This window comes from Garra rufa, chromosome 20 (genome assembly GCF_049309525.1).
Source record: "Garra rufa chromosome 20, GarRuf1.0, whole genome shotgun sequence".
Classification (NCBI taxonomy): domain Eukaryota; kingdom Metazoa; phylum Chordata; class Actinopteri; order Cypriniformes; family Cyprinidae; genus Garra; species Garra rufa.
In genome coordinates this window covers 149,221-177,105 of record NC_133380.1, presented here as the reverse complement: position 1 = coordinate 177,105, position 27,885 = coordinate 149,221, and the positions used below count along the sequence as shown (strand labels likewise).

The 27,885-nt window shown below is 36.8% G+C and overlaps 2 protein-coding genes across 3 annotated transcripts; one reads left to right on the top strand and one right to left on the bottom strand.

Moving 5' to 3' along the window:
- The first annotated feature begins 9,683 nt into the window (after nt 1-9,683).
- Nucleotides 9,684-19,945, top strand: LOC141293326 (zinc finger and BTB domain-containing protein 47-like). 2 transcript variants are annotated; one of them, XM_073825349.1, is made up of 6 exons: nt 9,684-10,054; nt 11,625-12,878; nt 14,761-14,908; nt 15,033-15,148; nt 15,521-15,665; nt 17,487-19,945. In XM_073825349.1, the coding sequence occupies exons 1-6, from the start codon at nt 10,052-10,054 to the stop codon at nt 17,891-17,893; spliced, it is 2,073 nt and encodes a 690-aa protein (XP_073681450.1). In that variant the 5' UTR covers nt 9,684-10,051; the 3' UTR covers nt 17,894-19,945. The 2 variants fall into 2 exon arrangements, with proteins under 2 accessions (XP_073681450.1, XP_073681449.1); XM_073825348.1 differs by having other exon boundaries at nt 9,684-10,057.
- Nucleotides 19,028-27,885, bottom strand: LOC141293327 (kelch-like protein 40a). Its single transcript, XM_073825350.1, has 6 exons — nt 26,648-27,885; nt 26,212-26,372; nt 21,577-21,684; nt 20,907-21,092; nt 20,672-20,821; nt 19,028-20,586 (listed from the first exon to the last, which is right to left on the bottom strand). The coding sequence occupies exons 1-6, from the start codon at nt 27,755-27,757 to the stop codon at nt 20,475-20,477; spliced, it is 1,827 nt and encodes a 608-aa protein (XP_073681451.1). The 5' UTR covers nt 27,758-27,885; the 3' UTR covers nt 19,028-20,474.

Here is a 27,885-nt window from a genome sequence, read left to right as displayed (position 1 = left end):
ATAGACACAATACAGCTTATTATAGCCCACATACTAATAACAGCCTAGATATGTTATGTAGCCTAATTTGGGCACATTGGGGAGTCGCTCTCTAAACGTGGGGTATTAAAATTGCTTTTGAATGCGTGTGCGAGTTTTACTTTTGGTTTCGTTTTATTGATCCCGCGTACATTCAACAATACAAGAGATTACTTTAACAAAACCATTTGAAAGTGGGAGGACACCAACGGGATTTTGGAAAGTGTCCCGAGTGGAAATTACGCCCCTGCGTGAGTGGAACTCTGCCGCTGAGTTATCATCTGATGTGAATTTATGCGGCGATGTACAGTATATTGAGACGGAGGCGGCAGAATTGTATCTGACAGAATGTACGCTGTAGCTCAATATATTTCTTCAAAAGCAGATTGTGGAGACCTTCTAATTGTCCACAATCAAAGGAGAGAACGGTGAACCTGTCACTGCATCAGCTCACAACAGTCTGTGCAGTAGTTAGGCTAGCCAAAGTTTTGTAAAGAAATGAAAGTAAGTCGCACCACAACAATTACTCGCACTTGCACAAATGCTCCCAAATATAATTTGAGGTCGCGCAGATTAAATTTTGGGAGCATATTTCTCAGACAGTTGTTGGAGGAGCAAGATGGTGTTGGGGGTGTTTGATGTTTTGTCAGATGAACCAGTCAGTACCAGTAATGTCAGTCCTCATCAACAGTATACAAAAGTTAAGGGAGTCTCAATCCTCTAATAGTGTAGTAACAGCCGTCATACAATTGCTACACATAGTTGATCTCACCCAGTCTGAAAAAACATTTACAGTGAGCTCAGTCACACACATGACATGGTCTGTCTCTGTATTGCTCTGCCTGTAGTTGAAGTAATACCGTCTAATATGTATTGAATGTAAACTGTGGCTGAACCCTAGTATGCTGCTGTTCATACAAGTTATTGCATAGCTTCAACACTAGTCTGTTTTTTTTCTCCGGTCTGGTCTCGACTTGGTCTTGACATGGTCTGTCTTGGTCTTGGTCTCGATACTGTTATACAGTAGGTGAGACGTGCTGGACGGACGAGACGATATACAAACACACAATATATTTAATCTTCTTTAGAGTAAACAGGCAGGAACAGGCAGGAACACAGAATACTTCCACACATGTAAACCATTCAACGATTAAAGACCGACATGAACTGAAGATACAAACAGACTTATAAAGACAGACTAATAATTACAGACAGGTGACGGTGATTACACAAACGAGGACTAAACCAAATGATCACAAAATGACAGGGGGAAGACAAATGGGAAAAACCAAATGACAAAACAGACAGAACTGTGACATTACGCCCCCCTCCGAATAGGCGCGTCCTCGCGCCGTAGAAAGGACAAAAAAAAAAAAAAAAAAAAAGAAGAGGGGTGGCAAACCAGAAACATAAAGTCCATGAGGGAGGGGGGCTTTGGCGGAGGACGCAACCCCAGGAAACAAAAGTCCAGGTGGCCAAAAAGACAGTCCAAGGGGGTGACGACAGTGGGAGGAGCCAGAGAGGAAACAGGAGGGACCCGGGGCAGGAGGAAATCCGCAGAACCCAGACCAGAGCCATGATGACGGCCCATGGTGGAGCCGACGGAGGGAGGAGCCATGGTGGAGAAAGGACCGCCGACTCCATGGGGCCGACCGACAGAGGCGGAGCAGATGGAGGAGGAGCCCGAGGCGGAGACGGAGAGCCGAAGAACCGGGGTGACACCGAGGATCCGGAGGGCCAAGGTGGAACCGTAGGCTCTGGCGACCGAGGCGGAGGTGGAGTTCCGGAGGTCCGCGGTGGAGCCGGAGCGACAGAGGATGGAGGCTGTGCCGAAGGGAGGGAGGAGTCCGAAGGAGCCGGTGGGACGGCGCAACGAGGCACAGCCAGAGTAGCAGAGTCCTGAGGGGACGGAGGGACGACGACTGACCAGGGCGGAGCCGGAGAGACGATGGAGCCCGGTGGAGCTGGTGGACCGACGGGCGACGGTGAAGAGGAGGGCGTCGAGAGCCGCGGTGGAACCGCAGGGTCGAAGAGCCGAGGCGGAGTCCTGGACTCGGAGGCTGGAGGCGGAGCAGAGGGATCCTCCAGCCTAGACGCCGATGGAAACTGGCAGCCCTGCGGCGAGCCCACTGCACAGATGTTCGGCTGAGGGTGAGCTGAGGGGCTGTCAGGGGACAGCGGTGGCAAGACAGACATGGATGTGGACAGAAGAGGGCGGGTGGGTGGGAATTCCAGGAAGACAGGTAGATCATGACGGATGGATACTTCAGAGAAAAAGTCAATTAAATCCCCAGAATGATGCTCAAGCTCACCCCCAGTGGTGGTGCAGTGGGCAGGGCTCTCTATCGCCCTCTCTTGCTCCACGTGGCAGTCCACCGTCACGGATGTTGATGCCGGCTCTCGCACCTGGTCAGATGGGTCAGGCTCTGGCTCTGTCGCTCTCGGCTCTGGCTCTCCATCTGCGGTGGGCACGGGCTCCAACTCCGCTTGTCGGGGTGATGGTTGGCTGGGTTCTAGGTCAGGAGTGGGGCTGACGTCCTCTTCGATGAGGTCGATGGTCCAGGATGATTGGCAGGACGCCAGCACCTACTTGATGTAGTCCGGCAGGCTCTCTTGAGGACCCTCCACGGATAGCAGCGCTTTGGTGGTGGTGTTCAGTCCGATGTAGTAGAAGTTACAGAGGCTGCTATCCGGGAAGCTGGAATGGTTTGCCAGGAGGAGATAGTCACGGGTGTGGTCCTCAAGAGAGCGTTCCCCCTGCCTCAGGAGGATGAGGAGAACGGTAGGGTCCATAATAAACTAAAAAAAACAAACACTGAGAAAAAGCGGAAAAGAAATGCAGGGGAAGGTACCGGGTAAACTGTTGTAGGTCGGTCTTTTCTGTTATAGGTGAGACGTGCTGGACGGATGAGACGAGAGACGATATACAAACACACAATATATTTAATCTTCTTTAGAGTAAACAGGCAGGAACAGGCAGGAACACAGAATACTTCCACACACGTAAACCATTCAACGATTAAAGACCGACATGAACTGAAGATACAAACTGAATATTAAAGACAGACTAATAATTACAGACAGGTGACGGTGATTACACAAACAAGGACTAAACCAAATGATCACAAAATGACAGGGGGAAGACAAATGGGAAAAACCAATGACAAAACAGACAGAACTGTGACATTTACCTTCTGGTCTTGGTAGTGTCTTGGTCTCGGTTTAGGCGGTCTTGACTACAAGTCTACAAAAAACTGAACAGTATTTATATCATTATAAAAAATAAACAACTGGTATGATTTATTTTCACACAAAATCTGTTGCTTCATTAATGTTCAATACAAATGTATATATTTTTCTGCAATCCTACACTTTGGCCACAGTAAAAAGCACATTTTTTCTTAGGGTGTGCTTTAGCCCCGTTGTACCCTACATCTCTACATCTGTGACCAGTGTTTACCGAGCTGATGACTGATGATTTGAAAATATGTTTAGTATTAAAAAGAACAGCTGAACATCAGTTCATAAATAAAAATAATTATTTAAATAAAATAAGTTGTTTAAATTGTTACTGGCTTGAGTTATTATTTTGGAATAAATTTAAATGCTTTAAAACACTGAACTGATTAAATTTGTACTTGGTTTTAATAAATAGTATAGTGTTAATTACATTGTAAATGCAAACACAATATTCACTACCAGTCAAAAGTTTTTGAACAGCAAGGTTATTGATTTTTTTCAAATGTCTCCTCAATCCTGCATTTATTTGATTCAAAGTACAGCAAAAACAGTACAATTTTGAAATATTTTGACTATAAAATTAAAATTATTAAAATAACTTATCTATTTGAACATATTTTAAAATGCAATTTATTCCTTTGTTTAAAGCTAAATTTTCAGCATTATTACTTCAGCATTACAGTCTTCAGTGTCATATGATCCTACAGGAATCATTCTAATCTGCTGATTTGCTGTTCAAGAAACATTTTATATTATTATTATTATTATTATTATTATTATTATTATCAAAATTTAAAACAGTTGAGTACATTTTTTTCAGGATTCTTTGGTGAGAAAGATCCAAAGATCAGCATTTATCTGAAATAAAAAGCTTTTGTAACATTATACACTATACCATTCAAAAGCTTGGAGTCAGTATTTTCTTTTCCTTTCTTTTCTTTCGGAAAGAATTTATAGAAATTAATACTTTTTTTTAAAGGATGCTTTAAATTAATCATAGTGATGATAAAGACAAAAGATTTCTATTTCTGATAAATACTGTTCTTCTGAACTTTCTATTCATCAAAGAAACCTGAAAAAAATTGTACTCAGCTGTTTTCAACATAATAATAATAATAAATGTTTTTGAGCAGCATATCAGAATATTAGAATGATTTCTGAAGGATCATGTGACTGGAGTAATGATGCTAAAAATTAAGAAATCAAGAATAAATTACATTTTAACAGATATATTAAAAATAGAAAACAGTTATTTTAAAAAGTAAAAATATTGTTGAAAAAAATCTGTTTTTGCTGTACTTAAAATCGAATAAATGCAACCAAGGAAAATGTGACTGAGAGATGATTTTACATTTAATAATAATAATAATAATAATAATAATAATAATAAACAGAATTTCAGAACACCACTGCAAGCACATACACATGGCTCTCTGTAAAAACTGAACACATTTGATTAATTCTGGCATTAATTCAACCACAATAGCAGCTGCTTTTGTTTTCATATATTGTGTTTTCACTGATTTCTCATGAAGTTCAAAAAACAGAGACATCACTATTAGGATGACAATCAAATCTTTCTCAAGAATGATGGAGTAAGAAAAACCAATCCCAGTGAAAGGTGAAGAAGATCTCATTTTTGTTTACCTCCCATCTAAACACATCTATGATTTATTTGTCTATCAAATCCCTTGTTAAATTATTCTCCTAACTCTCTCTCTCTTCATCTCTCCTTGTTACTCCTCTCCTATCATTTTCAGTGTCTGAATACCAGTGAGCATGCTGATTTCACAGCAGACAGATTAGCCAAACTCAGCATGGTCAAACGTGGTTTAAAATTACAGTGAGATTTCCAACACATAAACAAAATGATGTTTGTAGATGTGAGCAGATGAGCCAACAGGAGGCAGTGTCTCCTGGGGATTTCATTGAAATGAAGAAAATGACTCCCATTGGGGGAGCGCTGGAAACTAAGCCTAGAATCACAGCATGTTAATTAGGATGATATGAACATAATTATATAAGCATGCATGCATGGAAATTATGTCCAAACACTATATATGACCCAAAACCACAAAACCAGCTTTAAGTATAGCACATGTAGCAGTTGTATCGGTCAAAATGATTGATTTTTCTTTTATGCCAAAAATCATTAGGATATTAAGTAAAGATCATGTTCCGTGAAGATATACTGTAAATAGATCAAAACTTAATTTTTGATTTGTAATATGCATTGCTAAGAACTTCATTTGGACAACTTTAAAGGCGATTTTCTCAATATTTAGATTTTTTTTGCACTCTCAGATTCCAGTTTTTTCACATAGTTGTATCTATATATTGTCCTATCCTACCAAAACCATACATCAGCAGAAAGCTTATTTATTCAAAAAACTGACCTCTATGACTGGTTTTGTGGTCCAGGGTCACATATGGTATATTATAAATTAAATTACTGTAACTCATTATTGCAACCATAAACATCTTTGCTTGAGAGGCTTATTATTAGATGCCCTTTACTGACACAGGTTTTATAGACCCTGTGATTTATGTTAATTTGTGACTTTCATTAGTTTACTCATGAACTCAAACATGACTGTAAGATTTACAACCTTCCTCTTATACCATGTTGCTGAGGACTTTATTAGTGTCCAATGATTCTGCATTACTGTCAGAGCAAATTTTGATGTTGTTTCAACTTTACAAAAGTGTTTTATACTCAGTGTTTTCAATCTGATTATTATTTCTTCCTCATCAAAACCCTTAAAAGTTAAGAGATAGTTAATCCAAAAATGAAAATGTTTTCATTAATTACTCACCCTCAAATTGTTCCAAATCTGTAAGACTTTCGTTCATCTTCAGAATACTATTTAAGATATTTTCGATCAAATCCGAGAGCTTTCTGACCCTGCATAGACAGCAACACAACTATTACGTTCAAGGCCCAGAAAGGTAGTTCAACTGTAATTATATGAAGTTATAAGAATACTTTTTGTATTTCTTCTCTTCAAATTTTTAAAGACTCTCTCACGTCGTACCAGTCGGCTGCTAAATCTGCTAAAGCTGCATATTTTTCTAATATAATTGAAACTAATCACTCTAAACCTAAGGTTTTGTTTTCAATTATTCAGTCTGTCGTCAGTCCTTCTGTTAACACCTTGCCTGTTGCATCTTATGCTGTCTGTGAAGGCTTCTTGAGACATTTCAGTGACAAAATCACTACCTTAAGACTTGGCATTTGCCCCACTATAACGTTAAATAACTCACCAATCATGCCGTCTGTCTCTTCCTTTTGGGAAGCTTTTGAATCCATTAATTTCCAGACTTTGAAGGAGGCGATTGACAAGCTTAAACCCTCTTCTTGCTCCAATGATATTATTCATCCAAGATTCTTAAAATTAATTCTCGATTCGATTGGGCCAGGCTTGGTGTCTTTTATTAATAAATGTCTCCAAACGGGCTGTGTTCCGGCTAATCTTAAAGTGGCTACTGTCACTCCTTTGCTCAAGAAACCTTCACTGGATCCTTATGTTCTAAAGAATTTTCGGCCAATTTCGGCCTTACCTTTTGTTTCTAAGGTTTTGGAGAAAATTGTGCTGGATCAACTTAAATGCTTTGTGACTAATAAGGGTATCCAAGAGGTGTTTCAATCTGGTTTTAAGTCTGCTCACAGCACAGAGTCCGCCCTTTTGAGAGTGCTTAATGATATTTATGTCTCCACTGACTCCGGAGATTGTGTGATTCTTCTTCTCTTGGATCTATCGGCTGCTTTCGATACTGTTGACCACTCTATACTATTATCTAGATTAGAGTATTGGGTGGGTTTAAAAGCTAATGTTCTGAAATGGTTCCAGTCTTATTTGTCTGACAGAAAGTTTTTAGTAAAGCTGGGTAATTTTACCTCTTCCACTGCACCGCTGACCTGTGGCCTTCCACAAGGCTCTATTTTAGCTCCATCTCTGTTCTCTCTTTACATGCTACCTCTGGGCTCTATTCTTCGGAAACATGGAGTGTCTTTTCATTTCTATGCAGACGATACTCAAATTTACCTTCCCATCAAAAGAAATAACGCTACTGCTACCACCAATCTTTTGCTGTGTCTAGAGGAGGTTAAATCATGGCTAGCTCAAAACTTCCTCTTCCTAAATGAAGACAAGACCGAGATAATCGTTTTTGGTCCTAACGAGAACTCTCAGAATATTAGCCCCGACCTGGACAGTCTATCAGTTTTCACATCATCGCAGGTGCGTAACCTTGGTGTCCTATTTGACCAGCATCTAAAATTTGATAAACATATTGCCTCCGTTATTGGATCCAGTTTCTATCAGCTTCGATTACTGGCTAAGGTCAAACATTTTCTCACCCCCAAAACTTTGGAAATGGCTGTCCATGCATTCGTCACGTCTCGTCTAGATTACTGCAATTCTCTATATTGCGGCATATCTAAGTCTCAAATTGCACGCCTACAACTTGTTCAAAATGCCGCAGCAAGACTTCTTCGTAAATGCCATAAACATGAACACATCACACCGATTCTGAAAGATCTACATTGGCTGCCAGTCTCTCAGAGAATTCACTTTAAAATCCTTCTGTTTGTGTATAAATCGCTACATAACCTAGCTCCAGTCTATCTCTCTGAACTTCTTCATCTGTATTCTCCTTCTAGATTACTAAGATCTTGTGACCAGGCTCTATTAGTAGTGCCTCATACGAGGCTCAAGCGTAGAGGGGCACGTGCATTTGCGGTAGCAGGGCCTCAACTTTGGAACTCTTTGCCTTTAGAGATCAGAATGGCACCTTCTCTGTCTTCTTTTAAGTCCCTGCTCAAAACCCATTTTTTCTCTTTAGTGTTTTAATTCTGATATATAGTTGTTTTAAATGGGGTGTGTGAATCTGCTTGGTGGTTTTGTTTTATGATTATGTTTTCTGTGAAGCACTTTGGTCAGCCTGAACGGCTGTTGTAAATGTGCTATACAAATAAACTGAACTTGAACTTGAACTTGAACTTTTTGTGCACAAAGGAAAATAATGACTTAATTCAACAATTCATTCTCTCCCGTCTATATCTATCTATCTATACATTAACTTAACCCTTGTGCGACCTTATGGACATTTTTGTCCATTTCAGTTTAGTTTTTTTGTCTGTCTGTGTTAATGCCAGCTGCATAAATTTTGGCTCAGGTGTTTATTTTTATTGAAATGTTAATATTTCATCCTCATTTCCTTCAAAAAATCAATATACCCTCCATACAAAAAATACTCACACTAAGGACCTTAAGGACAAAAATGTCCACATTGAAACCCATTCAAACTACAGTTTTTTAACCCAGGGCCATTTGACTATAAAATTATGTAATATTTGCTAATAGGCATTAATTCTGTTGGCAAGGCTTCAAATTTTAAATCTTTAATTTTTTTTTACTAGATTTTAAATTTGGCATATACATTAATTATTTTTAAAATCTAACACTACATAACAAATATAAATGCCTCAAAATTAGTGTTGTTGTTCTTCACTGACACTCCCAATAATCTAATAAGCAAAGAAAAAAAATCAGCTTAGTATGTAGTATATGGAAATTAACTACTAGTTTTCATTTTTTTTCATAAAAAAACACCTGTGGCATTTTTGCACAAACCAGCATTTAAAGGGTTACAATTCTGAAAATTAATGAATGTTTGGTATGGATAGAACAGATGCTGGTTAAAAAATCGACATCAGTGAAAGGGGAAAAAAATATTAATAAATCATATTTTTGGACATGGACATTTTTGTCCATTTTGCACCTATGTGTAACTTTTTTTTTTTTTTTTGAACGCACAAGGGTTAAGTATACGCTCAGCACACCAACCTCTGCAGAGCTACATAAGCCTAAAAACTAAATATTAGCTCCTAATAAGACATAATACATAATTTTATCAGCCATATTTAACATTTCTGTGGCCTTTATGTCATTTTTGATGGCCTATGCGCACAAAGTCTTGGAAAAACTCTGACTCTGATAAACACTTTTGCCTTTTGGTATAATAAACTAGATTTTAATGATCTGGAGGGACCTAGGCCAACTAACAGTTACACTGACAGCAAACCCGAGATCATAACAAAAGGATTTATTACGTTTTTCCCTCACAAAACATTTTTGCACGACCTTTTAAGTCGGTTAATAAAATATTTTAAGAGTAGGACGTCAAATATCAAATAGCAATTTCAAAACTTGAAAAGTATCATTCTTTTACAGATGTAATAAATTGTGGCGGGGAAAAAAATCAATGAAACATCTCAGGCAGAGGCAGAGCTATACCGTGGATAAAAGCTGTGTTCTAGCGACACCGCGTGGCCGGAGCGTTCCGCGTTGTCTGCGGTGAACCGGTTCACTCCGCTGTGGACTCGCTGACCCCGCTGCTATGGGCTCTGACTGCGCAGCGGGCGCCAGGTGCTCAAGGAGACGGTTTGAATCCATCCAAAAATTTGTTCTACCTAAGCGATTATTCTGCCATTTGTCACCATAATTTCGCTTCGAAAGCCGCGAATTGTGGTTTCCCCTCGTTTAATCACGTCCCTGTCGCTTTAAAGCTCCAGACAAAACGACCCATATGATTTTCGACCTCCAATCATCATCACTCCCCTGGCCGAGAGTGCGAGCCCTTCTGCAGGCGGACATGGCGAAAAAGGACAGATGTCTAAACACAAGAGCGCAGTGTGGATATAAATGACAGCTATTTTCATGAAAACGAAGCTCTGAAATGCTAGGGAGGGGAGACGGTACTCCTTCGAAGCAGAGACCACTGAATCACCATGGTAGTAAGAGCCTTCTCTGATTGTTTTTGTTACCTGCATATTTCTGAATGTTTACTCGGCCTGTGCAATCTGACAGACATCAGTCACATCTGAATGATGATGTGTGCATGTCATACAGATGTGCTGATTTTATGCAGCTTTCACATCTGTCGAGAGCTTCAACAACTTTCTGCTACTTTTTGATAAGATGCTGATGTAATGAATTTTATTATCGAAATATCTGTTCGAATTTCAATACAAACCTTAACAAAATAAACTACACTTTGACAAAAATGTGCAAAATTTGTACCTTTAGGGGTACAACTTGACACTGAGGCAGTTCCCTCAAAGGGACACCTTTATACTTTCTTCACCCTTAAAAGGTGTGTATTACCTGTACTTATTAATAGCAATATGTACCCTTAAGGTAGTAAAATGTACTTTTATGGTACTATTATGAATCCTTTAGGGGTACAGAAGGTACAAAGATGTCTGTTTGAGGGTACTTCCCCATTGACAAACTGTTGCACCCCTGAAGGTACTATTTTTACATATTTTACCTATCCCAGTTCATGACTTTGGAGAATACTGTAACTTGAATGAGAATTGTCGTTTGTTGATATATCTGTCAGAATTAGGACGTGAAATAATATAATTAAACAAAATAAAAATATCAAACTTGACACTATCAAAGAAATAAAAGAGAATGTTTTATTTAATAAATATGTTTAAAATAAACAATAATAATATGTAGAAAATAGAATATTTCAGGTATCTTCAGATATGTTTGCTTGTCTGTATAGAGTGTGTGCATTATTATTCATGCAAGTTGATGTTCTGGTCATATTTCGTTTTTCCAACCATCATCAACCTTAATAACTACTATTAATTGTGTATTTAATCATTTATAATTAATATGTATTTGCCCATAAGCTGGAAGTGAAAACTCATTTTATTCAGGTGTGCATAATTATTACGTTTTTTTTATTATTATTTTTTTTTTAAACAGATAAAATGAGTCAAAAAACAATGAGCATTTTGCTGTCCAGTACTTCGATACTCGGATGTAAACAACGGCATGGATTGCACGGTTAATGTACTACTGAATAAGTTGTTCTGCTAATTTATGCTGTCTAAACCACGTAATAAATGTGGAAGCTGCTAAACCATATAGAAAAGGACTTAGTAAGCAGGAAAGGGCACAATATTTTGACAAACTAAAGTGGTAAGGGGGTAAATATACGAACGAGCAGTATTAATTAAGATATTAGCCTAATATTTCACCTACCTGACCAGAAATAATAAGAACAAACACAAATGTTGTCAAGATTCTTGTTCTGGAAATCCTGGTTCAGTTTGGCCAAACACAAACGCCTTTTGTTCCTCAGACAGTTTTTGCACTCTGCTCCTCGGTTTGTTATAACCTTTGGCAGTCTATAGGTCTGACCGATTAGTGCAGCCCAATAAATGACAATAATTGACCATTTTCAGCAGCAATAATCTGCTAAATGTGTTTCGTTCGGTTCAGTGGCATTGTTTACTTTCAGTACCGCCAATATGTATCTCAATTCAATCTGATGTTCTGTTGTAGCTCATAGTGGAGAAAACTGCTGAGCATCCATCTGTAGAGTTCTCCCTCGTTGAGGATGTGGCCCTTCACTGCACCTTTTTAATGGACAGACTAAACAAGCAGCGTCTGTTCCAGCCAGACCTATGTGACGTAGACATCGTCCTCCTGCACCACCAGACTTCTTTCCAGGCCCACAAGGGTGTCCTAGCAGCCTACAGCCCCTTCTTCCACTCTCTGTTTGCTTCGAGTAAGGAGCTGCGGCGCGTGGAACTCTCTCTGGAGACCCTCAAGCCCCAAGGCCTGCAGCAGATCCTCAACTTCATCTACACTTCCAAGCTGCTCGTCTCCAGCTGCAATGCCCAAGACGTGCTCAAAGCAGCCACGGTGCTCCAGATGAGCAACATCGCCGCTTCCTGCAATGAGCTCATTAATAGAGGCTCGCTGGAAACCAGTCCCAGCGTGGACCAAGCCAAACAGGAAGTCAGCGCTCAGAGCTGGAGCAACTCAGTGAACTCCAACTTTCACATGGAGATCAAGCAAGAGAAGGATCCCACCTGTGCCAGAATCTACGGAGGGAAAGGTGATGCAAACCCATATGCTGTTCAGGTTGGCGATGGGTGTCAAGTGCAAGTAGGCGGTTGTAAAGTGGAAGGGAGGGAAACTGACAACCTGAAGGATCCTGAGGATCTTGATGCTTTTAATAGAGAGCAAATTATTGTAGAGCTCAACTTGAACAACCAAACACTTAATGTGTCTAAAGGTTTAGAGGGAAGTGGAGCAGCTCAGTCGCCCTCAGGACAACAGCTTTCTGGCAAAGGAAGGAGGAGCGATGAGACTGTTGAGGAATCAAGAGACGACGTGGCTTTGGATGAGGAGGAAGATGAGCTAAGTGAGGATGATGATGTGAGACTTGAAGGCACCAGTGAGGAGGAAAGTGAGCATGCATTACCTGCATTCATGTCGGAAAGAACAGTACGACAAACCCGGGCCTCCGCTGATGCTGCCGCGATGGTCTCCAAGAGAAACAGTGCGAGAGAGAGGCAAGAGACGGCTCATGGTGGGAACAGTGAGGAGCATCTGGACCAGGATGGCTTGAAGTTTCAGAGCTTTACCTGTGTGAGGTGCCCCAAGACATTTAACAACCGCTGGTACCTAGAGAAACACATGAACGTGACACATAACCGCATGCATATCTGTGACAAGTGTGGAAAGCGCTTCCTAATGGAGAGCGAGCTACTGCTGCATCAGCAGACCGACTGTGAGAAGAACATACAGGTAGGCTTTTTTTCTCTGGAATGGATATATTCATTGATGTGTTTCACTTCTATATTATTGTGGCAGGGCACAAAGTCAATTATGTCAGAGTGATACATCTGTTTTGATATCGTGAAGAAGAAAGTACTTTTTTAAATGATTATTTTTTTAGGGAAAAAATGCTTATTTATAGTTCAAAAACTTCCAAATCCAAAAATATTTTAAGATGTCGGATTGAAGTCATGTGGTACAACAAGACATTTCCAAATACATTTTAGTTTTTATATTTATAGTGTTTATTTTTAATGCATATATCAATATTAGATATTTTTTATGTTTTATTTATATTATGAATTACGTATTTATCATATCTGCTTATTTATATATATATACACATTCCTTTACACTTATATTAGAAAACATTTTTATATTTGTGTATATTTTAGATTTTTTTGTTTTATTTATATTACGAATTAAGAATTTATACATATAAATATTCCTTTAAAATTATATTAAAACATTTTTATATTTATCTATATTTTTATTGTATATATTTTTGATATTTTAATGTTTTATTTATATTATGAATTAAGAATTTATTTAATTTGTTTACATACATTTTTTCCTTCACAATTATATTAAAACATTTTAAAATTTAAAAAATTTTTATTGTTTATTTTAAATATTTTAATATATTTTATTTCTATTATGAATTAAGGATTTATCATATATTCCTTCAAAATTATATTAAAACCGTTTTTATATTTTTATATTTATTTATATTTAAAAATTTTATTGTATATATTTGCAATATTTTTATATATTTTATTCATATTATGAATTAAGAATTAATTTGATCAGTTTATGTATACATGTTTTCCTTCAAATTTGTGTTAAAAACATTTTTATATTTACGTTTTTTTATTGTATTTATTTGTAATATTTTAATATATTTTATTAATGTTAAGAATTAAATATTAAGTTAAAACCACTTATATTTGTAGATTTATTTATATTTTTAAATTAAAATACATATTTTAATATATTTTATTTCTATAACAAATTAAGAGTGTATCATATAAATTCATTCAAAATTATATTAAAAACATATTGTAAATATTTTAGATATTTTTATATATTTTTTATTTATATTATGAATTAAGAATTTGATTTGTTTATGTATACATTGTTTCCTTCACAATTATATTTTAAAATAAACATTTTCCTATTATTTTAATTTTTATTGTGTTTTATTTTAAATATTCTTATATATTTTATTTACATTATGAATTAGGAATTTATCGTATTTGTTCATACAGTGTGTGTGTGTATATATATGTATTCCTTCAAAATTATATTAAAAAACATTTTATATTTATTTATATATATATTAGATTTTTTAGATAGTTTATTTATATAATTAATATTTCATCAAAAAAAAAAATATTTTAAATAAATATAAAATATATAAGAATATTTAATTAAGAATTTATCAAATATATATATATATATATAGAGAGAGAGAGAGAGAGAGAGAGAGAGAGAGATAAATTCTTAATTCAATATTTTTTATATATTTTATATTTATTTTAAATATATAATATATATATATAATATATATTTTATTTATATTATGAATTAAGAATTTATCATATTTGTTATATATCAATATTTTTTGGGGACTTTTTTTCTTTGGTTTTAGGACAAACAGTAACATAAAAAAAATCTTTATTATTATTATCAATGTAATCATGATGGGAAAAGTAGTTGACAGTATTGACTTTTTTATTATTTCTTAAATATATAATTTAAAAAAAATCTGAAATTTATATGAAATGTAATGACTTTACTGCTTCTTAATATTAGAAAAACTGTTTTTAACTGGCCTTGTCTCATTTTGTAGTGTCTAGCATGTGGAAAAGCTTTCAGGAAGCTGTGGTCGCTCCATGAACACAATAAGATTGTCCATGGCTATGCTGAGAAGAAGTACACTTGTGAGATCTGTGAGAAGAAATTCTACACAATGGCTCATGTACGCAAGCACATGGTCGGTGAGTTGTGCTGCTGCCATTTTCTCTCTCAAACCTTTACTGATGGTCTCTGACTGTCTTTCATACTTTAAACATTCAACTTTTACCATCTGACTAATCTTTTACTTGTTGTACACATCCTCAGCCCACACAAAAGAGATGCCATTTACCTGTGAGACATGTGGCAAGTCTTTTAAAAGGAGCATGTCACTGAAGGTCCACTCTCTCCAACATTCAGGAGAAAAGCCTTTCCAATGTGAGGTACGATCAAATTAAGCAGGAGAAGCTGTGACTATTTAAATTTTTGCTTCACAATAAAAATACATAAAAGGTACATTAACATTTATTACAATTATTTAATAAAAATATAGTTAATACAAAATTATTTATTGTATTTTGGTGGGTTGCTGGCAGGTCAATGCAATCCTGGTTTTTGTGCAGTATATTGTGAATATGACATATTTAAAAAAGTTTGAATCAGAAAATCTTGATACTTGAAAATATGTTTTTTCATTGCATATTTTAGCACAGTTGAATTGACCAATAAGCATCCAGGACCAGAATATTTTGTTTCATAATTTTTGTTATTATTTCCTGGCCAGGTTTGAAATTTGCCCATGTCTTGTCCTTTAGGTTTGCAGTGAGCGATTTCAGTATAAGTACCAACTGCGCTCTCACATGAGCATCCACATCGGACACAAGCAGTTCATGTGTCAATGGTGTGGGAAGGACTTCAATATGAAACAGTATTTTGATGAACACATGAAGACACACACAGGTGAGAAATCCTATATGGGCCATTCAACAGAACTGGTGCAAACTGCTGTCCCACAACCAAAAAACATATTTAAAAACATTTAAGTTTTCCAATCTTAGATGTTTACTAAGATCCTTCTATTATTGATTGAAACCCACAATAATATTTAAAATATTAGTAAGCTTAATTTATATAAAATCATCATTTAGTGGGTACTTGCAGTTGGGAGGTGGCTGTCCTGAACCCTAACTGCTAAATTTCTACTTCTAAAAATAATTTTAGAATTTTATTCTGTTGTTGTTTTTAAAAATCTTTTAGATTTAAAAAAAAAAGTGAATTTAAAAAAAAATAATTATACTTTTTTTGTAAATCATAGATCATCTTTATGTAAAAAAATGTTTCCCACATTTTCATGTCACTACCGAAACACTGTATGTATTAGTTCATTGGCTGAGACTGATTTTAACTATGGTCAGAACGTATTTATGTCCCTCTCTCTCATAGGAACATGGTAAGCTATCATTTTGAGGTAAATGTTTTAAAAAATCGGAAAATCTGTGTTTACATTTAAGGATTGTCACTATTAAACACTACCAATTAAGCACTTTTTTGGATGTTATTCCATAACATTTTGTTTGTATGTGTGTACAGCTGTTCAGAACTGTGCTAGCTAACCATGTGCTAATTAGCATCTTTGAGCTAGGTTCAAAAGCATCTAAAATTGTCAGTACCAAAACAGTCACGACCAAAATATTTGGCGAAGTTTCGGTAGTGACATTGTTTTTTGGGTGTTTTTTCATAAAATGTAGTTTTTATGTGTGTATAGCTGTTTAGAACTGTGCTAGTTAACAAGTGCTGATTAGCATCTTTGAGCTAGGTTTAAAAGCATCTAAAATGGTCGCGACCGAAACTGTCAGGACCAAAACATTTGGTGAAGTTTTGGTAGTGACATTGTTTTTTTTGGGTGTTTTCCCATAACATTTAGTTTTTATGTGTTTACAACTGTTCAGAATTGCATTAGCTAACCATGTGCTAATTAGCATCTTTGAGCTAGGTTCAAAAGTATCTAAAATTGTTCATACCATAAAAGTCACAACCAAAACATGTCATTTCGATGAAAAAGGAACACATAATCCTTTATTTGGGGGAAATAAACAATTTTAGTCCAGTTATGAATTTTTTTAGTATTTTAGTATGTTTTAGTATGTGGGTTAACATTGTGTAATGTAATGCGGTCGCTACCAACACTTTACTGTCACGACCGAAACATCAGATGTTTTGTCAAAAATAAAGCATACTGAATTATCAACTGGGATGTTATGATTGTTATGATGTTATGAGTTTTTGGTTCAATTTGTATTCAAAATAATGAATCTTAACTTTGATATCAGTATGACGAACTATGCCTTTTACAGAGAAAAGTTGGATACAAAATACAAGAAATCTCAAAAATCACTCTCGAAATATTGTTAAAATTGTAATTGTTGTTGATTTACCGCTAAAAAAAATATATTAAACAGCAAAAAATATATTTACAAAGTAGATGTAAGCAAAACCTAAATAGGTCAATATAACCCTTCTAAGTAAATTATATACTAACTGTGTTTCAATAGTGGCAAATTTGGAAAGAGGACGAATATTACAAAACTTCCTGAAAATACAATATGAGAATTAACTGCACAGTTACTAGAAATGTGTACCTTGGATATTATACAATTTGCAGACAGACCAAATTAGTGGAAAAAGATTTTTTTTTCAAGATGTTTCCAACTCCAACTCCATTCTGTAGGATGTCCCTCATATACAGTCTGTCTAAGAGGTCTGCTGTTTTCTTTTCCCTAGGAGAGAAACCATATATATGTGAGATCTGTGGGAAGAGCTTCACGAGTCGTCCCAATATGAAGCGGCACCGGCGTACGCACACGGGAGAGAAGCCTTACCCCTGTGAAGCCTGCGGCCAGCGATTCCGCTTCTCCAACATGCTGAAAGCTCACAGAGAAAAGTGTTCCCAGGTCAGAAACCCTCCACTTATGGACTCCTCTGCTATAACCAATCAAACAGAATCAGCTGCAAACCAAGAACTACCAGTCGGGATGGAAATGCTGAGGGATATCAGCCCACATCTGCATGGCGTAGTCTCTTTTCCATCATCTATGCTTCACTCGGTGGACGGGGGTCCTTCACATTCCCAGCTTCGTTCCCTTACGCCGCTCTACTCCGCTGGAAGGACAGACTCTAGGAACCTGTAACTACTGCTCTGTATTATAATATTGTTTCTTTGCGAGGCAGAGATACTTTTTATGTAGCAGAGTGTGAGATTTCATTTGTTTTCATGTCATATATTCTCTGATACTCATTCTGATATTCCTTCTGTTCCCATATCACACGTTGATAATCCCTAGTTAGGCAAAAAGTATTAAGTAAGATACTAAAGTATTACCAAGATGTAGAACACTAAATGTAAGACATATATATGCTTTTATGTACAGTATATTAACTGAATAATAAATAGACAAAAACATATTCGGTTTATATAGCTTTTGGATACTTTTGATTGGTTTAGATGCTTTATTTTATGTCAGAGTTTGTCAATAAGCACTATTTGTGTTTAGGGTGATATATATGTATGTATTTTGGGACTTGATGAGTGAGTAACGCAGGTCTTGTTGGTGGAAATGTGCAGTCAGTTAATTCAGTTTTTGGCACTTTTCTTGCTTGTTGGTATAAGGGTTTTTATAAACATTTATTTAGCTCTTACACTACCAGTCAAAAGTTTTTGAACAGTAAGATTTTTATTGTTTTTTAAAGAAGTCTCTTCTGCTCACCAAACCTGCATTTATTTGTTCCAAAGTACAACAAAAACAATAACATTTTGAAATATTTGTACTATTTTATAATAACTGTTTTCTATTTGAATATATTTTAAAATGTAATTTATTTCTGTGATTTCAAAGCTGAATTTATAGCATCATTACACCAGCACATGATCCTTCAGAAATCATTCTATTATTCTGATTTGCTGCTCAAAAACATTTATTATTATTATTATGTTGAAAACAGCTGAGTAGAATTTTTTCAGGTTTCTTTGATGAATAGAAAGTTCAGAAGAACAGCATTTATCTGAAATAGAATTCTTTTGTAACAATATAAATGTCTTTAGCATCACTTAAGGTCAATTTAAAGCATACTTGCTAAATAAAAGTATTTATTTCTAGATTTTTATTTTCCCCAAAATTATACTGACTCCAAGCTTTTGAATGGTATAGTGTATGATGTTACAAAAGCTTTTTATTTTAGATAAATGCTGTTCTTTGTATCTTTCTATTCATCAAATAATCTTGAAAAAAAAAGTTTTAAATGTTGTTATTATTATTAATATTAATAATAATAAATGTTTCTTGAACAGCATGATGCTGAATAATTTTTAATAATGATGCTGAAAATGTAGCTTTGATCACAGGAATAAATTATATTTCAAAATACATTTAAATAGAAAACAGTTATTTTAAATAGTAAGAATATTTCAAAACTGTGCTGTTTTTGCTGTACTTTGAATCAAATAATGCAGGCTTGGTGAGCAGAAGAGACGTCTTTAAAAACATTACAAATCTTACTGTTCATAAACTTTTGACTGGCATGCATTTTGTGATTGTTTTATTATTTCTGTTATTTTTTTGTTGTATTTGTTCAGAAGCACCTTCAAAATCAAATTGATTCTCCATCGTTGTTTAAAGTGTGAGTGACTATACTCATTTGTTTTGTTAAAAAGTTCAAAAACCTTAAAGTTTTGTGTTTTTGGTGATGTTTAAATTCATTCAAGTTCAGTGTTCAGGCTGAACTTTAACAGTTGAGTTATTAGAGATTGTATTATATTATTAATGAAAAAAATAGTTGTATTCATCAGAATTTAGTATTCATTAGTCTCATGCAGACTCTAATGTTTGATCTTCTGAATTAAAAATCTATTTTTTATTGTTTTTAACTGGTCATTTTTGCACTTGTAGACACAAATCTAATAGTTTCAGATCTGTAAATGTTTTTACACAGCAATATTTTTGCTATTTTTTATGAATTGGGTATTACAATCTTATTTTATTCCTGTAGTGTTTTCATTTCTGTCTATGTACTTAAGAATATTTTGGTCTATGCACAATGTTTCAAAACCTGAAAGGTGTTCAGATCTCTTCATTCCAGAGTGTTTGTGTTCACAGCGCTAGCTGTTTATTATTCATGATGACAAAATGACTCTGAAGCTCAAGCAGTATCAACATAACATAATATAAAATCCTTGTATTCTTTCACCTTTTTTATTTTCATGTGGCTTTAAAGGGTGTATGACAATATCTGTGCTGACATTTACCACAGACTGTGTTTTCATTTTAGTTTGGTCATTGTCTACAGTATATTTGGTTATTGTTAAGTCAATGCCATATATTTCCTTTTTTTTTGTTTGTTTTTAAATGTAAGAACATTGTACTTGGTCATAATTGCAAAATGTTCAATTGTAGTTGTCATCTAAAATAACAAATAATAGAATGGTAGAAATCAATGTACATGGATATTTAAATAACTCAAATGATTCAACATTTAATGACCTGAAATTACTAACAAAGCATTCTTATGAAAAAAAAAAAAAAAGATGGTCTTGTGTTTGTTGTGTTTGCTGAGTGTTCTTGGAACAGCAATATCCAAGTATGCTCTTTTATCTATTGCAAAATAACTACTGTATTTCAACACAAAGTCTGTGAGAAATGATTCAATGGAATATGTAATGCTTTTTTATGAAGATGTGGGTGACATTGTTTACTGTGTGTTTTCTCAAGCTGTAGATCAAATCTTTGTGAGTCTCAAGGTGTTCAGACGTACTCCAAGCACCGTGGCCCCTGCAGCGTAACGGATCTCCCTTAGGATCCCATTCCAACAGTTCTCCTCCTCCTCAAACCTGTCAGGCAATTCATAATTTAACCTCAAATTCCAACTTAAGTCTCGTCTCATTAAACCAGTTTGTGCAGAACATAAATACTCACCTCCATATGTCGTTCATTTCAGTAGGCTCCAGTTTTTCTGTGGTCTCATTGGGCATCATGGCAAAACCCCCTACAGCATACAAGCAGCCGCCCAGTTCGATCAGGTTAAGAGAGCTTCGTTCTTGAGGAAACTCTACGAACTCTGACCAGCTAAGCAGGAGACATCAAGTGAGAATCTTATCTCAGTTAAGGAGTCTTGACAAATTATGACTTAAAAAAAAAGTGTGTGACTTACGTGTTGCTGGCAATGTCATAGACCTCCACGCTGCTAGTCAGGCCAGTATCAGTGACTCCAGTCACCACGTAGATTTTGTTTTTGTGAACAGCAGTGCCGAACAGCGAGCGGGCGGTTTTCATGGGTGCCAAATCCTTCCATTCAAACTTAGAGGGGTCATAGACACAAACTCTCCTCAGGCATTTCCTGCATATCACATTTCATATAAAGGGTTAATTTACCCCAAAATAATTACTCGCCCTTATGTCGTTCCAAACTCGTAAGACCGTAAGGTTTATCTTCAGAGCACAAATTGAGATATTTTTGATGAAATCCAAGACCTTTCTGACCCTCCAGACAGCAACGGTCCTACCACATTTAAGTTCCAGAAAAAAGTGTGTTCATAACTTTATAAAATTATGGTTGAACTATTGATGACACATGGACTATTTTAATGATGTCCTTACTACATTTCTGGGCCTTGAACATGGTAGTTGCTTTGCTGTCTATGCAGGGTCAGAAAGCCTTTGGAGTTAATCATATGTATCTTAATTTGTGTTCCGAGATTAATGAAGGTCTTATGGGTTTGGAACGACATGAGAGTGAGTAATTAATGACAGAATTTTCATTTTTGGGTGAACTATCCCTTTAAGTCTGGTTATGAAATCCAAAGACAACCTGGCATACTCACTTGCTCTCAGTTTTTCCACCTATCACATAGACCAGTCCTTTGTGTGAAATGATTCCATGTCCATAAACTGCGTATGGAAGAGGGTCCGACTCTCCCCATTTGAATGACCTGTGTGAAAGCATATGATTATCAGCAGATCATCCTATTGATTAGGGGTTATGGCAAGGACCATCCTAGAAAGGTATCATCTCAAGATCATGAAACATTTGTTTTCTTTTTAATTAAGTTACTTATCAATTTTACACAATAAGGCTTATGTTACTTCCGTCTACATCTGGTGTGACCTTTCCAATGTGACTACGTAATGCATGAAGTCGAGCTAGTGCAAGATGAACTTTTGTGGTTAAAAGGTATATACTTTTTTTTGTTTTAATGGCTGATCATTTTTCTAAAAAAAAAAAAAAAACCTAAAAAATAAATTTTTCCTCAAAAACCTTAATTTCGAGACTCCGGTTAGCAGTTCAATGGAGTAGACGTGTTTGTCTATCTTCCCCGTTCATTTCTCGTTTATTTCTTCAATTACCCCATCGATCTTTTCGGACAAACTATAAGAAATAACTAGACGACTTTTGAATGACAGTGTCTGACTAAAATGGCAAGTAAAATGGCGAAATCATCTAAGAAAGAAGCCACCATGAAAGCCGAGGCGCCCGCGACATCAGAGTGAACATGGCGGCTTTAAAAGATTTGCTGGAAGAACATAGAGCGGCCTTGGCGTCCGAGTTCAAGGCTGCGATTTCAACATTAGATGTGCAACTTGACTGTGTGCAAGCCACGGTTACCAATCACGGGCAGAGACTTACCACGCTAGAGTCACATGCGGAGTCGCTGGATGAGCGAGTGGAACGTCTAGAAACCTCCCTCGCAGCATTAACGGAGAGCAACGCAAAGCTCAAAGCCAAGACTGCCGATCTGGAAGCGCGGAGTAGACGGAAAAACAGACGGATCATCGGCGTGCCGGAGTCGATAGAAGGTCCACGGCCAACGACTTTTTTCTCCGAGCTGCTTTTTGAAGTTTTTGGCGATCAGATTCTAACCTCCCCCCCAGAGCTAGACAGGGCGCATAGATCCCTCACTGCTAAACCTAAACCAGGGGAGAGACCAAGAGCTGTTGTGGTCCGCTTTCATCGCTACCAGCTAAAAGATAAAGTCATTCGCGAGGCACGTAAAAAGCGAGGCGAACTACAGTATCAAGGGAAACCAATCGCCATCTACGAAGATTACAGCCCTGAAGTAATGGAACAGCGGGCTCAGTTTCATGAAGTCGTGGCCGAAATGTACAAACAGGGATTTAAACCGGCCCTTTTGTATCCTGCGAGGCTTCGTATAATGACCAAAGAAGGGAGCAACAAATGGTTTACGTCGGCGGAGGAGGGCAAGCGGTATCTGGATTCTCAACGCAGCGGTTCTCAATAATCTGATGTGCCTGACATTTGTGTCATTGGAATGGTAAAGCAGGAAGCGGCGCAGCCGTATGCTGAAGGACACAAATTTTATCGGAACTATATAAGTTGGGAGCTGTATTCAGGGGCGTAGCAACCAGGGGGGACGGGGGGGACACGTCCCCCTCACTTTTAGAAAAAGGTGATTCTGTCCCCTGCACTTTTTTGACCTAGCGCCAATATTTCCGCCCATGTTCTCTGATTTGTTACTTAGATTTGAGAGAACTAACACTTAGCCAATCACAGCGCAAATCTCTTGGGCATCCACAAATTGCCACTTTGGTGCTGTAAAATGCCCATTGTTCTTCTATTTAGAATTTATTATACTGTATGAACATCTTTTAAATTGGCTGCTACGCCCCTGGCTGTATTGATTTAATACAGATCATGGTTATGTGTTCTACGATGCCCTTCTCTACTGTCTTGTTAAGCAGATGTTTTGCATCCGTTCGGTTTTAATGGACTCTAAGGTTTTTGAATTGCCTAAAAAATTGTATAGGCTTAGGCGTTGTATAACGTTACCAGATTTGTGACTGGAGAACAAGCTTCTTTCGATGGACTGTTAAAATACATTTATGTGTATTATTTTGCGTTTGGGGTTAAAATGTCTTACTGGGGAAACATAAGGTTTTCAGGTTAAATAAGAGTGAAAAAGGAAGTAAGGTATCCGTAGAGGTACGTAAGTTATTGTTCAATTGTTTAAAGGGAGATTAGGGATAACGTATTGTTTTATGTTTATGGATCTTGTAGGTTTTCTTTTTTTTTTTCTTTTTTTTTTTCTTTGTTTTTGTTTTTTCCTCTTTTGTCTGTATCCATGTTTTGCATCACATGGATCCTACAATAGTTATTCATGATTCAAATGGCTGGTAATACAACAAGATCAAATATAAATATTCGTTTTATCTCTTGGAATGTAAAAGGTTTAAATAATATTGTTAAGACCAAAAAAGTTCTTTCACACTTACAGTCCCTTAAAGGAGATATCATTTTTTTTTTTTTTACAAGAAACTCATCTTCGCACTCCAGATGTGACTACAGAATCAGTGGTCTCAGATCTGAATGGTCGTTATGTGATTGTGTCTGGAATTTTACAAACAATCCCAGTTGTTTTAGCACGTATATATGGTCCCAATTGGGACAATGATACATTTTTTGCTAATTTTTTTCTGCACTCCCTAATCTTGATAGTCACCATATACGTAATTATAGGGGGAGATTTTAATTTGGTTCAAAATACAATATTGGACAGGTCTTCTTCAAAACAGTCCAACTCTGCCAGACTTTTAGGCCCGGTTTCACAGACAGGGCTTAGGTTAAGCCAGGATTAGGCCATTGTTCAATTAGAACATTTATGTAGTTTTTAGAAATATTCCTTAGGTAAAAACATTACTGTTGTGCATCTTGAGACAAAACAAAAAATCTGACATATTTTAAGATCAGTCAGTGCAAGTTTCTTTCAGCTGAAACAGCTCAGACTTACATTTTAGTCTAGGACTAGGCTTAAGCCTTGTCTGTGAAACCGGGGGTTAGAGTCTTATACTAAACAGATAGGCCTGTCAGATCCCTGGAGATCAAGGTTTCCGACTAGCAAAGTCTTCTCTTTTTTTCACACTTATCATTTTCAGAATTGTCAGAAAAGTTTAATCTTCCTAAAACCCATCTTTTTCGCTTCTTTCAGATTAGACATTTTGTACAAAATCAGTTTCCTCAGTTTCCTAATCTTCCTCCCGATTCAAAAATGGACACCATTCTTTCTCTTAGCCCAGACAGAAGAGGGCTAATCTCTGTTGTTTATGAATCAATAGACTCTTTAAATTCTGACTCATCTGAATCACTCAAGAAGACTTGGGAACAAGAGCTGGGGGTCACTATAAGTGAAATAGAGTGGGATCATATACTGAAGTTAGTACACTCTTCCTCTATATGTGCCCGACACAGTTTGATGCAATGCAAGATTCTTCACCGAGCACACTACACTAACGCCAGATTAGCTAAAATATACCCAGATAAAAGTAACACTTGTAATAGGTGCCAGCAATCTCCAGCAAATCACACCCACATGTTTTGGTCTTGTCCAAGATTGACAGAGTTTTGGTCTAAAATATTTGATACCTTTGAAAAAACCTTTAACATATCAGCCACTCCAAACCCTTTTACAGCTCTGTTTGGAATTTCTTTTAATCCAAATTTGCCTTCAACAAAAGACGTTGCTTTCACCACACTATTGGCTAGGAGGCTTATTCACCTCAAATGGAAATATGTGTCACCTCCCTCATATGATAGATGGATAAAAGAAATTCTTTTGTCTTTAAAGTTGGAAAAAATTAGTTTTTCATTAAAAGGGTCTTTAAAAACTTTTTATAAAACATGGAAACCTTTACTGAATTATATTGATACTATTGATCTATCACTTGACGATGCAGAAGAGGATTAAACTATTTATTTAGTATTATTATTATTTTATTTTATTTATTTGGTTTTGTTCTTTCTTTGTGCATTTATTGTATCATTTAATAACCACACTTACTGTGTTATTGTTATTTATTTGTGTTTTGTATCTGGGAGGTTAGGGGGATTGGGGTGAGATAAAAAAGCAGAACTGTGGATTACTAACTTTTGTATACATAAGATGTTGTATCTGCACAAAATGTCAATAAATATATTTTGGAAAAAAAGACAGAAAGACATGAACATCTTGGATGACATGGGGTGAGTAAATTATCAGTTAATTATAATTCTGGAGTAAACTAATCCTTTAAGAAGACATGATTGTGACACACACAAACACACACACACAGGTCAGGTCGCACTAATCTATGTAGAGAAAACACTACTGTGAGCTGTGACAGTTATAGTGTGTCATGTTAGAAAACTAGAAATAAAACTTACGCCAACAAATTTGTTAACAGACATTTTCTCAGAATTGCAAGATATAAACTCACAATTCTGAGAAATAAGAATTGCGCTATATAAACTTGGGTTTAACTCTCGTAATTCTGACTTTATAGCACAAAATTGCAATTTATTAAGTGAGAATTGTAAAAACTCTGAAAATAGTCTGCTCTCACACTTGGTTTACATTTTTCATATTTTTGACATGCATTAACATGAACGTATATTCCCACAATTCAGTGTAAAAACTGCTGCTACAAGCTTTGTGAATGTATTTCATTTGCAATATGATTTTACTCACTGTCTGTCGTACACCAAAACAGTATCTCGTGCACGTTCTCCCTCCTTCAGCTCTTTTCCTCCCACCACATAGATAGAGTTCTCAGCCTCAGCCAGACCGAAGAGACAGCGGGGATCTGGTAGTGAGGGCATCCCCAACCATTCAGAGCTCATGGGATCAAACTGTTGGATGAAGAAGAGCTCAGATTAAAAGAGAATGATCTAACAGCATTGTTTCTTCTTATACAAATATATAAATATTTGATTCCTTCAACACAATCCCTTCAAAGCTTCCTTAAATTATGTGAGGAGCTTTAACAGCTGTTCTGAAGCAAAACAAACCCTGAGGGTCATTCTCACAAATGTATTTTTAGAACCAGAGAATCATGATGCTTTGAGTCCTTGATTTGTAATGCAAACATGTTAAGCAACAATAGCAAGAGCTGACCGTGCCTTACCTGAAGAAAGTACGAACTGAATGGCTGATCTTTGTTTTCCTCATTGTATATAAGACCTCCAGCGACAAAGACCTGGTTTTCCTTTGTGACAAGACTGCAGTGGTTCTTAGGGATCTCTGTGGATGAAGACGCCACGTAGCACTCGTTTGCGCCAACGTCATAAGCAACTGTTCCCATATCGCTAATCATCAATATAAGGTCTGTTTGAAACATCCCAAAACGTGGATTGTCATTTAGGATCCCTGGCAGTAAACCCTCCTCATCCTCGTCATCAGAGTTCACAATCTCGCCTTGCTTCTTGACCTTTTTGACCCTGTGCATCAGTCCTTTCTGTGCATCCTTGACAATCTGAAGCTCCTTCTTGAGCTCCTGATTCGTTTTGATCAATCTATGCCCCTCGACTTTCTCTTTAAAGTAACTCGTCGGGATAAGACGGAAACGTACACAGTGTAGAAGTTGCGACAGGTCCTTCAATCTCTCTGCCGTGTCGTACTCCACCCAGTCCATGAGAGATTCAAACACCAACTCTTCTCGATCCACATTCAGGGAGTCACATGTGATGACAGCCGCCAACTCGCTAGGACCTAATTGATGGAAGTCCTGGTCCCGAATGATGAGGGCATACCGGTCACAGATGAAGTCCCGTGCCTCCAAAGCCAAACGTGGACAGTCCAACAATAGTCCCAGTCTGAAGATGGCCAAACAGTTACTGAGGACCAGCTTCTGCTGCAGATACGAGACACAAACGCTGAAGATTGATGGAATCTGGTACATGTTGGCCGCCATGAAAATGTCTTGGACGTTCTGCTCAGTCAGGTTGATATCCGAGGTGTATAAGTACCTCAGGATCATTCCCATGACCCCAGGTTCGATGTCCTTTAGAACAATCTCCCGCTTTTTGCTCTCTTCCAGATCTGAAAGGAACATGGCTTTGAAGTAAGGGCTGCTGGCAGCTAACACTAGCCGATGACAAGGAAACTCTTTGTCTTTGATCTTCAGAACGCAGTCCACAAACTTGTTAGCATCCAGGAGATCACAAAGCCCATCTTGTAGGAGCGTTTGCTGGTACATCCGCGGCTCCTTCACTGGGTCCACCGACAAGGAGGCCATCTTGTTATGGTTTGATGTGATTTTTCAGTAGGAGGGAGGGGTGTCCTGGTCCTCTCCCACTGCAGAACTGAACTGAATGTGTTAGCACTGTTACTCTAAAAGAGAAATGGCGGAGGATGTGACGCTTT